This window comes from Oncorhynchus keta, unplaced genomic scaffold (genome assembly GCF_023373465.1).
Source record: "Oncorhynchus keta strain PuntledgeMale-10-30-2019 unplaced genomic scaffold, Oket_V2 Un_contig_13107_pilon_pilon, whole genome shotgun sequence".
Lineage (NCBI taxonomy): Eukaryota > Metazoa > Chordata > Actinopteri > Salmoniformes > Salmonidae > Oncorhynchus > Oncorhynchus keta.
In genome coordinates this window covers 27,387-47,500 of record NW_026278124.1, presented here as the reverse complement: position 1 = coordinate 47,500, position 20,114 = coordinate 27,387, and the positions used below count along the sequence as shown (strand labels likewise).

General features: G+C 47.8%; 1 protein-coding gene across 1 annotated transcript in view; it reads right to left on the bottom strand.

The window, feature by feature from the left end:
• LOC127918084 (F-box only protein 10-like) overlaps positions 1 to 13,466 on the bottom strand; it is a 53,837-nt gene extending 40,371 nt beyond the window's left edge. Inside the window, 6 exon segments of the mRNA XM_052501274.1 lie at positions 6,046 to 6,873; positions 8,957 to 9,091; positions 11,117 to 11,148; positions 11,151 to 11,383; positions 11,480 to 11,725; positions 13,256 to 13,466. Of these exon segments, the coding sequence (XP_052357234.1) occupies positions 6,046 to 6,873; positions 8,957 to 9,091; positions 11,117 to 11,148; positions 11,151 to 11,383; positions 11,480 to 11,706 (1,455 nt within the window). The 5' untranslated portion in view covers positions 11,707 to 11,725; positions 13,256 to 13,466.
• Positions 13,467 to 20,114: the final 6,648 nt, after the last annotated feature.

The window sequence follows — 20,114 nt, the reverse complement described above, 5'->3', positions numbered from 1 at the left end:
ACACACACACGCAAAATACACACACCAATGAGATACACATTGCCAAGAGTGTGCAAAGCTGTCATCAAGGCAAAGGGTGGCTATTTGAAGAATCTCAAATATAAAATATATTTTGATTTGTTTAACACTTTTTTTTGGTTACAACATGATTCCATATGTGTTATTTCATAGTGTTGATGTCTTCACTATTATTCTACAATGTAGAAAACCCCTGGAATGACTATGGGGTCTAAACCTTTTGGCCGGTAGTGTACATTACTATCTAAAACACATTCAGTTAAGGGAGGATATATACATCAACCGACCAACCCATCAACCAACCAACCCATCAACCAACCAACCCATCAACCAACCAACCCATCAACCAACCAACCCATCAACCAACCAACCCATCAACCAACCAACCAACCCATCAACCAACCAACCCATCAACCAACCAACCCATCAACCAACCAACCAACCCATCAACCAACCAACCAACCAATACATCAACCAACCAACCCATCAACCAACCAACCCATCAACCAACCAACCCATCAACCAACCAACCCATCAACCAACCAACCAACCCATCAACCAACCAACCAACCAATACATCAACCAACCAACCCATCAACCAACCAACCCATCAACCAACCAACCCATCAACCAAACCAACCCATCAACCAACCAACCCAACCAACCAACCCATCAACCAACCAACCAACCCATCAACCAACCAACCCATCAACCAACCAACCCATCAACCAACCAACCCATCAACCCACCAACCCATCAACCAACCCATCAACCAACCCATCAACCAACCCACCAACCAACCAACCCATCAACCAACCCATCAACCAACCCATCAACCAACCAACCCATCAACCAACCAACCCATCAACCAACCCACCAACCAACCAATCCATCAACCAACCAACCCACCAACCAACCAACCCATCAACCAACCAACCCATCAACCAACCAACCCATCAACCAACCAACCCATCAACCCACCAACCCATCAACCAACCCATCAACCAACCCATCAACCAACCAACCCATCAACCAACCCATCAACCAACCAACCCATCAACCAACCCATCAACCAACCAACCCATCAACCAACCCATCAACCAACCCATCAACCAACCCATCAACCAACCAACCCATCAACCAACCCATCAACCAACCCATCAACCAACCAACCCATCAACCAACCCATCAACCAACCAACCCATCAACAAACCAACCCATCAATCAACCAACCCATCAACAAACCAACCCATCAACCAACCAACCCATCAACCAACCAACCCATCAACCAACCAACCCATCAACCAACCCATCAACCAACCAACCCATCAACCAACCCATCAACCAACCCATCAACCAACCAACCCATCAACCAACCCATCAACCAACCAACCCATCAACCAACCAACCCATCAACCAACCAACCCATCAACAAACCAACCCATCAACCAACCAACCCATCAACCAACCCATCAACCAACCCATCAACCAACCCATCAACCAACCAACCCACCAACCAACCAACCCACCAACCAACCAACCCATCAACCAACCAACCCATCAACCAACCAACCCATCAACCAACCCATCAACCAACCAACCCATCAACCAACCAACCCATCAACCAACCAACCCATCAACCAACCAACCCATCAACCAACCCATCAACCAACCAACCCATCAACAAACCAACCCATCAACCAACCAACCCATCAACCAACCAACCCATCAACAAACCAACCCATCAACCAACCAACCCACCAACCAACCCATCAACCAACCCATCAACCAACCAACCCATCAACCAACCAACCCATCAACCAACCAACCCATCAACCAACCAACCCATCAACAAACCAACCCATCAACCAACCAACCCATCAACCAACCCATCAACAAACCAACCCATCAACCAACCAACCCATCAACCAACAAACCCATCAACCAACCCATCAACCAACCAACCCATCAACCAACCAACCCATCAACAAACCAACCCATCAACAAACCCATCAACCAACCAACCCATCAACCAACCCATCAACCAACCAACCCATCAACCAACCAACCCATCAACCAACCAACCCATCAACCAACAAACCCACCAACCAACCAACCCATCAACCAACCAACCCATCAACAAACCCATCAACCAACCCATCAACAAACCAACCCATCAACCAACCCATCAACCAACCCATCAACCAACCCATCAACCAACCAACCCATCAACCAACCAACCAACCCATCAACCAACCAACCCATCAACCAACCAACCCATCAACCAACCCATCAACCAACCAACCCATCAACCAACCAACCCATCAACCAACCCATCAACCAACCAATACATCAACCAACCAACCCATCAACCAACCAACCCATCAACCAACCAACCCATCAACCAACCAACCCATCAACCAACCAACCCACCAACCCATCAACCAACCCATCAACCAACCCATCAACCCACCAACCCATCAACCAACCCATCAACCAACCCATCAACCAACCAACCCATCAACCAACCCATCAACCAACCAACCCATCAACCAACCCATCAACCAACCCATCAACCAACCCATCAACCAACCAACCCATCAACCAACCCATCAACCAACCCATCAACCAACCAACCCATCAACCAACCCATCAACCAACCAACCCATCAACAAACCAACCCATCAATCAACCAACCCATCAACAAACCAACCCATCAACCAACCAACCCATCAACCAACCAACCCATCAACCAACCAACCCATCAACCAACCCATCAACCAACCAACCCATCAACCAACCCAAACCAACCCATCAACCAACCCATCAACCAACCAACCCATCAACCAACCCATCAACCAACCAACCCATCAACAAACCAACCCATCAACCAACCAACCCATCAACAAACCAACCCATCAACCAACCAACCCATCAACCAACCCATCAACCAACCCATCAACCAACCAACCCATCAACCAACCAACCCATCAACAAACCAACCCATCAACCAACCAACCCATCAACCAACCAACCCATCAACCAACCCATCAACCAACCAACCCATCAACCAACCAACCCATCAACCAACCAACCCATCAACCAACCAACCCATCAACCAACCCATCAACCAACCAACCCATCAACAAACCAACCCATCAACCAACCAACCCATCAACCAACCAACCCATCAACAAACCAACCCATCAACCAACCAACCCATCAACCAACCCATCAACCAACCAACCCATCAACCAACCAACCCATCAACCAACCAACCCATCAACCAACCAACCCATCAACCCATCAACAAACCAACCCATCAACCAACCAACCCATCAACCAACCCATCAACCAACCCATCAACAAACCAACCCATCAACCAACCAACCCATCAACCAACAAACCCATCAACCAACCCATCAACCAACCAACCAACCCATCAACCAACCAACCCATCAACAAACCAACCCATCAACAAACCCATCAACCAACCAACCCATCAACCAACCCATCAACCAACCAACCCATCAACCAACCAACCCATCAACCAACAAACCCATCAACCAACCAACCCATCAACCAACCAACCCATCAACAAACCCATCAACCAACCCATCAACAAACCAACCCATCAACCAACCCATCAACCAACCCATCAACCAACCAACCCATCAACCAACCAACCAACCCATCAACCAACCAACCCATCAACCAACCAACCCATCAACCAACCCATCAACCAACCAACCCATCAACCAACCCATCAACCAACCCATCAACCAACCCATCAACCAACCCACCAACCAACCCACCCACCAACCAACCAACCCATCAACCAACCCACCAACCAACCAACCAACCCATCAACCAACCAACCAACCCACCAACCAACCAACCCACCAACCAACCAACCCATCAACCAACCAACCCATCAACCAACCAACCCATCAACAAACCAACCCATCAACCAACCAACCCATCAACCAACCAACCCATCAACCAACCAACCCATCAACCAACCCATCAACCAACCAACCCATCAACCAACCCATCAACCAACCAACCCATCAACCAACCAACCCATCAACCAAACCAACCCCCATCAACCAACCAACCCATCAACCAACCAACCCATCAACCAACCAACCCATCAACAACCAACCCATCAACCAACCAACCCATCAACCAACCCATCAACCAACCAACCCATCAACCAACCAACCCATCAACCAACCCATCAACAAACCAACCCATCAACCAACCAACCCATCAACCAACCAACCCATCAACCAACCAACCCATCAACCAACCAACCCATCAACCAACCAACCCATCAACAAACCAACCCATCAACCAACCAACCCATCAACCAACCAACCCATCAACCAACCAACCCATCAACAAACCAACCCATCAACCAACCAACCCATCAACCAACCAACCCATCAATCAACCCACCAACCAACCCATCAACCAACCAACCCATCAACCAACCAACCCATCAACAAACCAACCCATCAATCAACCCATCAACCCACCAACCCATCAACAAACCAACCCATCAACCAACCAACCCATCAACAAACCAACCCATCAACCAACCAACCCATCAACCAACCAACCCATCAACAAACCAACCCATCAACAAACCAACCCATCAACCAACCAACCCATCAACAAACCCATCAACCAACCAACCCATCAACCAACCAACCCATCAACCAACCAACCCATCAACCAACCAACCCATCAACCCACCAACCCATCAACAAAACAACCCATCAACCAACCCATCAACCAACCAACCCATCAACCAACCAACCAACCCATCAACAAACCCATCAACCAACCAACCCATCAACCAACCCATCAACCAACCCATCAACCAACCCATCAACAAACCAACCCATCAACCAACCAACCCATCAACAAACCAACCCATCAATCAACCAACCCATCAACAAACCCATCAACCAACCCATCAACAAACCAACCCATCAACAAACCCATCAATCAATCAACCAACCCATCAACCAACCCATCAACCAACCAACCCATCAACCAACAAACCCATCAACCAACCAACCCATCAACCAACAAACCCATCAACCAACCAACCCATCAACCAACCAACCCATCAACCAACCCATCAACCAACCCATCAACAAACCCATCAACAAACCAACCCATCAACAAACCAACCCATCAACCAACCCATCAACCAACCCATCAACAAACCAACCCATCAACAAACCAACCCATCAACAAACCAACCCATCAACCAACCCATCAATCAATCAACCCATCAATCAACCAACCCATCAACAAACCAACCCATCAACAAACCAACCCATCAACCAACCAACCCATCAACCAACCAACCCATCAATCAACCAACCCATCAACCAACCCATCAACCAACCCATCAATCAACCAACCCATCAACCAACCCATCAACCAACCCATCAACAAACCCATCAATCAACCAACCCATCAACAAACCAACCCATCAACCAACCCATCAACCAACCCATCAACAAACCAACCCATCAACAAACCCATCAATCAATCAACCAACCCATCAACCAACCAACCCATCAACAAACCCATCAACCAACCAACCCATCAACAAACCCATCAACCAACCAACCCATCAACCAACCAACCAACCAACCAATCAACCCATCAACAAACCAACCCATCAATCAACCCATCAACAAACCAACCCATCAACAAACCCATCAACCAACCAACCCATCAACCAACCCATCAACAAACCCATCAACCAACCAACCCATCAACAAACCAACCCACCAATCAACCAACCATCCAATCCATCAACCCATCAATCAATCAACCAACCCATCAATCAACCCATCAACCAATCAACCAACCCATCAATCAACCCATCAACCAATCAACCAACCCATCAATCAACCCATCAACCAATCAACCAACCCATCAATCAACCCATCAACCAATCAACCAACCCATCATATCAGATCGGCAGCCCTATCTGGTTACCGTGGCGTTCTGGATGCAGCGCACGGCATAGGTCAGCCCCCGGAACACGTTTCCTTCCAACCTGGCGTTTCCGTGGTTACACACGTGCACACCGCCCTTGCCGTCCCGAAACAGGCAGCGCCTCAGCACGCACCCCTGCACCGTCTCGATCAACGCCTGGGCCCCGGGGTCGCGTTGGAGCTCCTCGGTCAGGGTTCTCACTTCAGGGGTCAGCGAGGGGAAGTCGGGGGAGACGTCCTGGTTGGGTCTGAGGAGATGAGAGAGGCCGTGGTGACTGTGGGCCAGTCTGTAGTTTACACTGTTATTGCCTTGTCCTGAACCTTCCTCTCCTTTTCCCTCCTCTTCCTCTTCCTCGTCACTAGGAGCGCTGTCGCTCCAGCCGTCCTCAATCACAGTATCCTGACACACTCCTTCCTCCCCTCCTCCTCCTCCTCCTCTCCTCCTGCTCTCCGTTTCTCCTTTGCTCCAGTCCTCCAGGGTGATGGTAGCCCCAGGGGGCTGTGTGGCTCCTGAATGCCCGTCCAAGGTGTCCCCAGCTGGGCTACCGCTCCCAGGCGAGGTCCAGGATGTGGTGATTCGGCCCAGAGAGGCCAAGTGTTTACAGGCCCAGTTCCGCTCCATCACTGGAGCGCCATCAACCGTCACGGACGCCGAATCACTTCCTGAGAAATCACAGCTATCCAACAGGCTGAGGGCCACGCCCAGGAAGTGGGTGGAGCTTCCCTGTGAGAATGAACAGAAGCGGGCGTGGCAGGTTCCTGGCCCTCGGATCTGCAGCTGAGCTCCCTCGAAATTACAGTTGTCCAACTGGACATGACCTGACGACGTCTGGTGGAGGGAGAGGGGAGAGGGCAGGAGGATGTAGAGGGCAGGAGGTGGAGGGCCGGAGGGAGTAGAGGGTAGGAGGTGGAGGGAGTAGAGGGTGGGAGGAGGAGGGAGGAGGTAGAGGGCAGGAGGGAGAGGGAGGAGGTAGAGGGTAGGAGGAGGTAGAGGGTAGGAGGGAGAGGGCAGGAGGATGTAGAGGGCAGGAGGGGGAGGGGGAGGTAGAGGGTAGGAGGAGGAGGGAGGAGGTAGAGGGTGGGAGGGAGAGGGAGGAGGTAGAGGGCAGGAGGATGTAGAGGGCAGGAGGAGGAGGGAGGAGGTAGAGGGTAGGAGGGAGAAGGAGGAGATAGAGGGCAGGAGGATGTAGAGGGCAGGAGGTGGAGGGCAGGAGGATGTAGAGGGCAGGAGGAGGAGGGAGGAGGTAGAGGGTAGGAGGGAGAGGGAGGAGATAGAGGGCAGGAGGATGTAGAGGGCAGGAGGTGGAGGGCAGGAGGGAGTAGAGGGTAGGAGGGAGAGGGTAGGAGGATGTAGAGGGCAGGAGGTGGAGGGCAGGAGGATGTAGAGGGTAGGAGTAGGAGGGCAGGAAGTGGAGGGCAGGAGGGAGTAGAGGGTAAGAGGAGGAGGGAGGATGTAGAGGGTAGGAGGTGGAGGGAGGAGGGAGTAGAGGGTAGGAGAGAAAGGGAGGAGGTAGAGGGCAGGAGGGTGAAGGAGGAGGTAGAGGGCAGGAGGATGAAGGAGGAGGTAGAGGGAGGAGGTGAGAGGGCAGGAGGAGGAAGGAGGAGGTAGAGGGCAGGAGGATGAAGGAGGAGGTAGAGGGAGGAGGTAGAGGGCAGGAGGAGGAAGGAGGAGGGAGAGGGCAGGAGGTAGGGGGTAGGGAGGAGGTAGAGGGCAGGAGGGGGGAGGAGGGAGGAGGGTAGGAGGGAGAGGGTAGGAGGATGTGAGAGGGCAGGAGGTGGAGGGCAGGAGGATGTAGAGGGTAGGGGTAGGAGGGCAGGAGGTGGAGGGCAGGAGGGAGGAGGGTAAGAGGAGGAGGGAGGATGTAGAGGGTAGGAGGTGGAGGAGGAGGGAGAGGAGGTAGGAGAGAAAGGGAGGAGGTAGAGGGCAGGAGGGTGAAGGAGGAGGTAGAGGGCAGGAGGATGAAGGAGGAGGTAGAGGGCAGGAGGATGAAGGAGGAGGTAGAGGGAGGAGGTAGAGGGCAGGAGGAGGAAGGAGGAGGTAGAGGGCAGGAGGATGAAGGAGGAGGTAGAGGGAGGAGGTAGAGGGCAGGAGGAGGAAGGAGGAGGGAGAGGGCAGGAGGTAGGGGGTAGGGAGGGAGGTAGAGGGCAGGAGGGGGGGAGGAGGTAGAGGGCAGGAGGAGGTAGAGGGCAGGGAGGTGGTAGAGGGCAGGAGGAGGAGGGAGGAGGTAGAGGGTAGGAGTGGGAGGGAGGAGGTAGAGGGCAGGAGGAGGTAGAGGGCAGGAGGAGGAGGGAGGAGGTAGAAGGCAGGAGGAGGGAGAGGGACTGTCACATTCTGTTCTGTTGTAAAAAGGGTTTTCTAAATGTGATCTGATTGGATGTACCTTGTATAGGGAGAGGGAGGGTAGGGAGGGGGAGATCTCAATGTGATCTGATTGGATGTGCCTTGTATAGGGAGAGGGAGGAGGTAGAGGGCAGGAGGAGGAGGGAGGAGGTAGAAGGCAGGAGGAGGGAGAGGGACTGTCACATATTCTGTTGTAAAAGGGTTTTCTAAATGTGATCTGATTGGATGTACCTTGTATAGGGAGAGGGAGGGTAGGGAGGAGGGAGATCTAAATGTGATCTGATTGGACGTACCTTGTATTGGGAGAGGGAGGGTAGGGAGGAGGAGATCTAAATGTGATCTGATTGGATGTACCTTGTATAGGGGGAGGGAGGGTAGGGAGGAGGGAGATCGAAATGTGATCTGATTGGATGTACCTTGTATAGGGAGAGGGAGGGTAGGGAGGAGGGAGATCGAAATGTGATCTGATTGGATGTACCTTGTATAGGGAGAGGGAGGGTAGGGAGGAGGGAGATCTAAATGTGATCTGATTGGATGTACCTTGTATACAATGTGATCTGATTGGATGTACCTTGTATACAACGGAGGAGAACCATGCAGGCATGAAGACCAGGTTGGACAGCCTGGCTGTGGGACACTGCTGCTCCAGACTGACCAGGAGAGCCACGTCCCCCAGCCTCCCTAACCCCACCACCTCCACAGGCACCTGGCAGGGTCAAAGGTCAATATTTTCATCTATCAAATTGCAGATCTTATTACAATACATGATACTAAAAGATATTAACAGACACTAATATATTAACAGATATTAACAGATAGTAACATATACTAACAGATATTAACAGATACTAACAGATATTAACAGACACTAACAGATACTAACAGATACTAACAGATATTAACAGATACTAACAGGCATTAAGGTACTAATATATTAACAGATACTAACAGATACTAACAGACATTAAGGTACTAATATATTAACAGATACTAACAGATACTAACAGACATTAACAGATATTAACAGATACTAACAGATATTAACAGATAGTAACAGATATTAACATATATTAACAGATATTAACAGATACTAACAGATATTAACAGATACTAAAAGGCATTAAGGTACTAATATATTAACAGATACTAACAGATATTAACAGATACTAACAGATATTAACAGATACTAACAGATATTAACAGATACTAACAGGCATTAAGGTACTAATATATTAACAGATACTAACAGACATTAAGGTACTAATATATTAACAGATACTAACAAATATGAACAGATATTAAGATACTAATATATTAACATATTAACAGATATTAACAGATACTAACAGATATTAAGATACTAATGTATTAACAGATATTAACAGATATTAACAGATACCAACAGATATTAACAGATATTAACAGATACTAACAGGTACTAACAGGCATTAACAGATACTAACATATACTAATGGGCATTAACAGATATTAACAGATACTAACAGATATTAACAGATACTAACAGATACTAACAGATACTAACAGATACTAACAGATATTAACAGATACTAACAGATATTAACAGATATTAACAGATATTAACAGACATTAAGATACTAATATATTAACAGATACTAACAGATATTAATGTACTAATATATTAACAGATACTAACAGACACTAACAGATACTAACAGGCATTAAGGTACTAATATATTAACAGATATTAACAGATACTAACAGATATTAACAGATACTAACAGATATTGATAGATACTAACAGATACTAACAGGCATTAACAGATACTAACAGGTACTAACAGATACTAACAGGCATTAACAGATACTAACAGATACTAACAGGCATTAAGGTACTAATATATTAACAGATATTAACAGATACTAACAGATATTAACAGATACTAACAGATATTGATAGATACTAACAGGCATTAACAGATACTAACAGGTACTAACAGATACTAACAGGCATTAACAGATACTAACAGGCATTAAGGTACTAATATATTAACAGATATTAACAGATACTAACAGATATTAACAGATACTAACAGGCATTAACAGATACTAACAGGTACTAACAGGCATTAACCGATACTAACAGGTACTAACAGATACTAACAGGCATTAACAGATACTAACAGATACTAACAGGCATTAACGTACTAATATATTAACAGATATTAACAGATACTAACAGATACTAACAGGCATTAAGGTACTAATATATTAACAGATATTAACAGATACTAACAGATATTAACAGATACTAACAGATATTGATAGATACTAACAGATACTAACAGGCATTAACAGATACTAACAGGTACTAACAGGTATTAACAGATACTAACAGGTACAGGTACTAACAGGCATTAACATACTAATATATTAACAGATACTAACAGATATTAACAGGTACTAACAGGCATTAAGGTACTAATATATTAACAGATACTAACAGATATTAACAGATATTAACAGATACTAACAGATACTAACAGATATTGACAGATATTAACAGATATTAACAGATACTAACAGGTACTAACAGGCATTAACAGATACTAACAGATACTAACAGGTATTAACAGATACTAACAGGTACTAACAGATACTAACAGTACTAACAGATACTAACAGATACTAACAGGTATTAACAGATACTAACAGGTACTAACAGGCATTAACAGATACTAACAGGTATCACCTTCAGCACCAACTCTGCCTGCTCCTCATACACCCCGGGTGCAGTACCACCCGGTCGTACGACCCAGCGACCCCCAACGCCCCCCTCAGCGTCTCCAGCTCCAGCCCCGACCCCACCTGCCACACCCTCCTCTCCTTCCTCCGGCGGAACAGGTGAAGGCAGGCGGAGGGCTGGAGCTCAGGGTGGGCGTGGCGGGACCAGGTACGACTGGCGATGGCGTGCTGTCTCAGGGCTTCTCTCCAGGATGAGGGCTCCAGGTGGGGTCGGCTGGGGGGGGGGGGACAGACAGAGAGACACACGGGGTTAGAGAATGTCAACGAGGACCTTTCGTAGTTCAGAGAACGTCCATCTCCACTTCAGTACCTGGGCCAGTTGGGGTGTCGAGGACACTCGGGCAGGCCCAGGCAGAGCTGTCTCCAACGGGTGTTATCCAGGGAGAGGATCAGCTCTCTCCAGGCCCTGCACACCAGGCTGCAACGGCCCAGCTCTGGGAGGGGGAGGTAGGCCAGGACCACACGCCACACCTCCACTGGGAGGTTGACACCTCTACCTCCGCTGCTGCTACTGCTTCCCCTGCTGCCCAGTGACATGGCTCTGATAGGGAGGCACCTGGGGACAGGAGACACACAGACAGACTGGGTTAGTTTAGACTAGACACACAGACAGACTGGGTTAGTTTAGACTAGACACACAGACTGGGTTAGTTTAGACTCGGCCTATAGACACACACACAGACAGACTGGGTTAGTTAGACTAGACACACAGACAGACAGACAGACAGACAGACTGGGTTAGTTAGACTAGACAGACAGACAGACAGACAGACAGACAGACAGACAGACAGACAGACAGACAGACAGACAGACAGACAGACAGACAGACAGACAGACAGGGTCGTTGTGATGGTGACTTCCACTGCCTATATCATGTATGATGACTGTCTTGTATTGTACATAGTTTAAACTCTACAGACATAGGCTGTCAGCTCATTCTCCTGGGCCAATGACTGGCCCAGGAGAGGTTAGAATCTCCACCTGGCACAGCCAGAAGAGGACTGGCCACCCCTCATAGCCTGGTTCCTCTCTAGGTTTCTAATCTCCACCCGGCACAGCCAGAAGAGGACTGGCCACCCCTCATAGCCTGGTTCCTCTCTAGGTTTCTAATCTCCACCCGGCACAGCCAGAAGAGGACTGGCCACCCCTCATAGCCTGGTTCCTCTCTAGGTTTCTAATCTCCACCCGGCACAGCCAGAAGAGGACTGGCCACCCCTCATAGCCTGGTTCCTCTCTAGGTTTCTAATCTCCACCAGGCACAGCCAGAAGAGGACTGGCCACCCCTCATAGCCTGGTTCCTCTCTAGGTTTCTAATCTCCACCCGGCACAGCCAGAAGAGGACTGGCCACCCCCATAGCCTGGTTCCTCTCTAGGTTTCTAATCTCCACCCGGCACAGCCAGAAGAGGACTGGCCACCCCTCATAGCCTGGTTCCTCTCTAGGTTTCTAATCTCCACCATGCACAGCCAGAAGAGGACTGGCCACCCCTCATAGCCTGGTTCCTCTCTAGGTTTCTTCCTAGGTTCTGGCCTTTCTATGGAGTTTTTCCGAGCCACTGTGCTTCTACACCTGCATTGCTTGCTGTTTGGGGGTTTTAGGCTGGGTTTCTGTACAGCACTTTGAGATATCAGCTGATGTAAGAAGGGCTTTATAAATACATTTGATTTGATTTTGATTTGATTGGGCCAGATTACATTGTGGAACAGGCCAGGTAACATCTAACTAAAGGCTAGAGTGAGGAAGATGTTACAGTGTCTTGTCTGTGACTGAGTCATCATCATCATCATCATCAAGGGAATTTGTACCAACTAGCAACACACATCGACGGGGTGGCAACTGGCAACAACATTGGATCGTCGAGGGCGCAACTTTGTTTCAACATCGGCAACGTTCTAAGAACGTTAGAACGTTAAAACGTAAAAAATGAATGAAATTCTTTGTCGGAAAATAATAGCAACAATTTATCTACACATCTGCTTTTAGTGGACGTACCTGGTGAGATAAAGTTAGCTAGCAACCCGAATACTCACTAACGTTATTACGTCGGATTTACTACATTGTAGACTAGGCTATATTTTACATCTTACCCGTGTTAAAGTCCCTTGGATGAAGAATAGCACATCCCAGCGTGGTGTTTAACTAGGTATAAGGTTGTAATAGCCATGCTTCTTGCGATATATCGGAACAACGCCTGGTTCGGGATCAAGAATAGAAACACTGACAGGAATCAGACATTTTCCCTCACTTTACGGCAAGGCAAGCCATGGAAACCAACCAGGGACGCCCTTACACTGGGCGGGAGGGAGCGAGGGTGGGCGAGATAAGAGAGAGATGAGAGAGAGAGAGAGAGGATAGAGAAGAGAAGAGAAGAGAGAGGAGAGAGAAGAGAAGAGAAGAGAGAGAGAGAGAGAGAGAGATGAGAGAAAGGCCGCCGTAGGCAGACATGGCTCTCAAGAGAAGACAGGCTATGTGCTCACTGCCCACAAAATGAGGTGGAAACTGAGCTGCACTTCCTAACCTCCTGCCCAATGTATGACCATATTAGAGAGACATATTTCCCCAGATCACACAGATCCACAAAGAATTCGAAAACATATCCAATTTTGAAAAACTCCCATACCTACTGGGTGAAATTCCACAGTGTGCCATCACAGCAGCAAGATTTGTGACCTGTTGCCACGAGAAAAGGGCAACCAGTGAAGAACAAACACCATTGTAAATACAACCCATATTTATGCTTATTTATTTTATCTTGTGTCCTTTAATTATTTGTACATTGTGTATATATGTATGTGTATATATATATATATAATATGACATTTGTAATGTCTTTACTGTTTTGAAACTGTTGTATGTGTAATGTTTACTGTTAATTTTTGTTGTTTTTCACTTTATATATTCACTTTGTATGTTGTCTACCTCACTTGCTTTGGCAATGTTAACACATGTTTCCCATGACAATACAGCCCTTGAATTGAATTGAAATTGAGAGAGAGGATAGAGAGGAGATACAAGAGGAGAGAGAAGAGGAGAGAGAGAGAGGAGGGACAAGAGGAGAGAACTGAGAGGGAAGGGGAGGGATGAGGAGAGAGAGGAAATAAGTTTTTGCTCAAGTGATACACACGCAAAACACACACAAATACTCTCACACACACTAGTGATGCGCATGTTGACTCATAACCCTCAGTCCAAACCGCGGAGAAGGCGGGTCATTAAATATTGTTTGGTTGAAGGGCGGGTGTGAGGCGAGCGGTCGGGCGGTAAATGAAGATCAAATAATACCGTAACAATCCATAACTGTCTCATTCTTGTGCAATGTATATCGATCTATAGGCTACATTGATGTTTTTTCATTTCATTATGTTAGGCTATTTGGCATTAGTGCGTAAGCCTTAACTTAAAAGTGCCTAACTGTATGCGCGTCAAACTAAGCCAAATGCTTTTGGGACAGGTCAGAAAAGTATAAATCGATCCACGGAGGCGATCAATGGACGATGCGAATTACATGGGAGCCAGGAGGGGGGGGGGGCTCCGCTCCGCTCCCCGTTAGCCCTCCTTAAATAATGCTAATTTAACCAGTCTCTTATTTGTTTAAAATGGAGTGGTAAATATGTTTTACAGTGATAAAATATTACAAGAAAAACTTCCAAATGAAACGAACACCCCTCCACATCTGTGTTATGGTTTAAACCATTTATTATGACGTGACAGCACTGTCCACTCAATAGTGCAACATTTCGGTCTCAGCTGAGCGCCTTCAAAACGCATAGATGTTCCTTTCCACCACTTCCGCATTTTCGCCAGTTGTTTGTCATGCGCCCTTGATTAAAACAAAAAGAAGCCTTTATTCCAATTCATTCTATTTATTAATTGTTTGATTTTGTCAGTCAGCTGTTTAGAGGCGTATTGGTTTCCAGGGGCATTGTGGGTATTGGTGTTCACCGTACCATTCATAGCCTGAAGTACCAGAGCATTTATTTAACTTTATTATCTTCTATCGATATTAGATTTTTTATTTCCTGGATCAACTGATGATGGTCGACAATATCACTTGACAACTAGTCTACAGCTAGACACCAATATCACTAGACACCAATATCACTAGACACCAAAATCACTAAACACCAATATCACTAGACAACTAGTCCACAGCTGGACACCAATATCACTTGACAGCTAGTCCACAGCTAGACACCAATATCACTAGACACCAATATCACTAGACAACTAGACACCAACATCACTAGACACCAATAATAATATATGCCATTTAGCAGACGCTTTTATCCAAAGCGACTTACAGTCAAGTCTGCATACATTCTACGTATGGGTGGTCCCGGGAATCGAACCCACTACCCTGGCGTTACAAGCGCCATGCTCTACCAACTGAGCTACAGAAGGACAACTAGACACCAATATCACTAGACAGCTAGACACCAATATCACTAGACACCAATATCACTAGACAACTAGACACCAATATCACTAGACAACTAGACACCAATATCACTAGACAGCTAGACACCAATATCACTAGACAACTAGACACCAATATCACTAGACAACTAGACACCAATATCACTAGACAGCTAGACACCAACATCACTAGACACCAATATCACTAGACAACTAGCCTACAGCTAGACACCAATATCACTAGACACCAATATCACTAGACAACTAGACACCAATATCACTAGACAACTAGCCTACAGCTAGACACCAATATCACTAGACAACTAGCCTACAGCTAGACACCAATATCACTAGACAACTAGCCTACAGCTAGATACCAATATCACTAGACAACAGCTAGACACCAATATCACTCGACAACTAGCCTACAGCTAGACACCAATATCACTAGACAACTAGACTACAGCTTGACACCAATATCACTAGACACCAATATCACTAGACACCAATATCACTAGACACCAAAATCACTAGACACCAATATCACTAGACACCAATATCACTAGACAACTAGCCTACAGCTAGACACCAATATCACTAATAATAATAATAATAATATATGCCATTTAGCAGACGCTTTTATCCAAAGCGACTTACAGTCATGTGTGCATACATTCTACGTATGGGTGGTCCCGGGAATCGAACCCACTACCCTGGCGTTACAAGCGCCATGCTCTACCAACTGAGCTACACACTAGACAACTAGCCTACAGCTAGACACCAATATCACTAGACAACTAGTCTACAGCTAGACACCAATATCACTAGACACCAAAATCACTAGACACCAATATCACTAGACACCAATATCACTAGACAACTAGCCTACAGATAGACACCAATATCACTAGACAACTAGACACCAATATCACTAGACACCTAATGACAAATGACAAACGCTTTTCATAGCCGAGCATTCAGAGGTCGAGCCCGAGGGGGGGGGGCGCAAGACCAGACAGGAAGAGCACATCAGTGACTCAACCCATTCAGAGGTCGAGCCCGAGGGGGGGGGGGCGCAAGACCAGACAGGAAGAGCACATCAGTGACTCAACCCATTCAGAGGTCGAGCCCGAGGGGGGCGCAAGACCAGACAGGAAGAAGAGAAGAAGAAGAAGAAGAGCACATCAGTGACTCACCCCATTCAAGTCGAGTTTTAGTGAAAAAAAGCCTGGCAACGATGTAACACACCCCTCCTAGGGACGGCATGAAAGAGAATCCCAGTGGAGAGAGAGAGGGGAACCGGCCATGCAGTGACAGCAAGGGCGTTTCGTCGCTCCAGTGTCCTTCTGTTCACCTTCACATCCCTGGGCCAGACTACACTCAATCATAGGACCCACTGAAGAGATGAGTCTTCTGTAAAGACTTAAAGGTCGAGACCGAGTCTGTGTTTCTCACATGAATAGGCAGACCGTTCCATTAAGAGCTGTTTGCTTTGTAATTCTAGGGACAATTAGGAGGCCTGCGTCTTGTGACCGTAGCGTACGTGTAGGTATGTACGGGGGGACCAAATCAGAGAGAAAGGTAGGAGCAAGCCCACGTAATGCTTTGTAGGTTAGAAATAAAACCTTGAGATCAGCCCTAGCCTTAACAGGAAGCCAGTGTAGAGAGGCTAGCACTGGAGTAATATGATCATAATAATGGTGTTCTAGTCCATATTCTAGCAGCCGTATTAAGCACAAACTGAAGTTTATTTAGTGCTTTATCCGGGTAGCCGGAAAATAGAGCATTGCAGTATTCTAATCTAGAAGTGACGAAAGCATGGATACTTTTTTCTGCGACATTTTTTAGACAGAACTTTTCAGAATTTTTGCAATGTTACAAAGATGGACAAAGCCGCCCTTGACATATTCTCGATGTGTTCGTCAAAAGAGAAAAGATTTACCACCTTAACTAATATGGTGAGACATTCTGTTCTATTCCTTCTATGTTCTGGAGGGGAATATAAAGATATATTTTGAAGATTGATGAAAATGTTTAAATGCTTTTCAGTCTATCTTGAATAATTTGTGTTATTTGTTTTTCACAGATAAGTTGTCCTGACCCGTACCCAGCTCACTGTACCCAGCTCACTGTACCCAGCTCACTGTGCCCAGCTCACTGTACCCAGCTCACTGTACCCAGCTCACTGTACCCAGCTCACTGTACCCAGCTCACTGTACCCAGCTCACTGTACCCAGCTCACTGTACCCAGCTCACTGTACCCAGCTCACTGTACCCAGCTCACTGTACCCAGCTCACTGTACCCAGCTCACTGTACCCAGCTCACTGTAACCAGCTCACTGTACCCAGCTCACTGTACCCAGCTCACTGTACCCAACTCACTGTACCCAGCTCACTGTACCCAGCTCACTGTACCCAGCTCACTGTACCCAGCTCACTGTACCCAGCTCACTGTACCCAACTCACTGTACCCAGCTCACTGTACCCAGCTCACTGTACCACTGCTCAGCTCACTGTACCCAGCTCACTGTACCCAGCTCACTGTAACCAGCTCACTGTAACCAGCTCACTGTACCCAGCTCACTGTACCCAGCTCACTGTAACCAGCTCACTGAACCCAGCTCACTGTACCCAGCTCACTGTACCCAGCTCACTGTACCCAGCTCACTGTACCCAGCTCACTGTAACCAGCTCACTGTACCCAGCTCACTGTACCCAACTCACTGTACCCAGCTCACTGTACCCAGCTCACTGTACCCAGCTCACTGTACCCAGCTCACTGTACCCAACTCACTGTAACCAGCTCACTGTACCCAGCTCACTGTACCCAGCTCACTGTACCCAACTCACTGTAACCAACTCACTGTACCCAGCTCACTGTACCCAGCTCACTGTACCCAGCTCACTGTAACCAGCTCACTGTACCCAGCTCACTGTACCCAGCTCACTGTAACCAACTCACTGTACCCAGCTCACTGTACCCAGCTCACTGTACCCAGCTCACTGTAACCAGCTCACTGTACCCAGCTCACTGTACCCAGCTCACTGTACCCAGCTCACTGTACCCAGCTCACTGTACCCAGCTCACTGTACCAGCTCACTGTAGCTCACTGTACCCAGCTCACTGTACCCAACTCACTGTACCCAGCTCACTGTACCCAGCTCACTGTACCCAGCTCACTGTACCCAACTCACTGTACCCAACTCACTGTACCCAGCTCACTGTACCCAGCTCACTGTACCCAACTCACTGTACCCAGCTCACTGTACCCAGCTCACTGTACCCAACTCACTGTACCCAACTCACTGTACCCAGCTCACTGTACCCAGCTCACTGTACCCAACTCACTGTACCCAACTCACTGTACCCAGCTCACTGTACCCAGCTCACTGTACCCAACTCACTGTACCCAACTCACTGTACCCAACTCACTGTACCCAGCTCACTGTACCCAACTCACTGTACCCAACTCACTGTACCCAGCTCACTGTACCCAGCTCACTGTACCCAGCTCACTGTACCCAACTCACTGTACCCAACTCACTGTACCCAGCTCACTGTACCCAGCTCACTGTACCCAACTCACTGTACCCAGCTCACTGTACCCAGCTCACTGTACCCAACTCACTGTACCCAACTCACTGTACCCAACTCACTGTACCCAGCTCACTGTACCCAGCTCACTGTACCCAACTCACTGTACCCAACTCACTGTACCCAGCTCACTGTACCCAGCTCACTGTACCCAACTCACTGTACCCAACTCACTGTACCCAACTCACTGTACCCAGCTCACTGTACCCAACTCACTGTACCCAACTCACTGTACCCAACTCACTGTACCCAGCTCACTGTACCCAACTCACTGTACCCAACTCACTGTACCCAACTCACTGTACCCAACTCACTGTACCCAGCTCACTGTACCCAACTCACTGTACCCAACTCACTGTACCCAGCTCACTGTACCCAACTCACTGTACCCAACTCACTGTACCCAACTCACTGTACCCAACTCACTGTACCCAGCTCACTGTACCCAACTCACTGTACACAACTCACTGTACCCAGCTCACTGTACCCAGCTCACTGTACCCAACTCACTGTAACCAGCTCACTGTACCCAGCTCACTGTACCCAGCTCACTGTACCCAGCTCACTGTACCCAACTCACTGTACCCAGCTCACTGTACCCAGCTCACTGTACCCAGCTCACTGTACCCAGCTCACTGTACCCAGCTCACTGTACCCAGCTCACTGTACCCAACTCACTGTACCCAGCTCACTGTACCCAGCTCACTGTACCCAGCTCACTGTACCCAACTCACTGTACCCAGCTCACTGTACCCAGCTCACTGTACCCAGCTCACTATACCCAGCTCACTGTACCCAGCTCACTGTACCCAGCTCACTGTAACCAGCTCACTGTACCCAGCTCACTGTAACCAGCTCACTGTACCCAGCTCACTGTACCCAGCTCACTGTACCCAGCTCACTGTAACCAGCTCACTGTACCCAACTCACTGTAC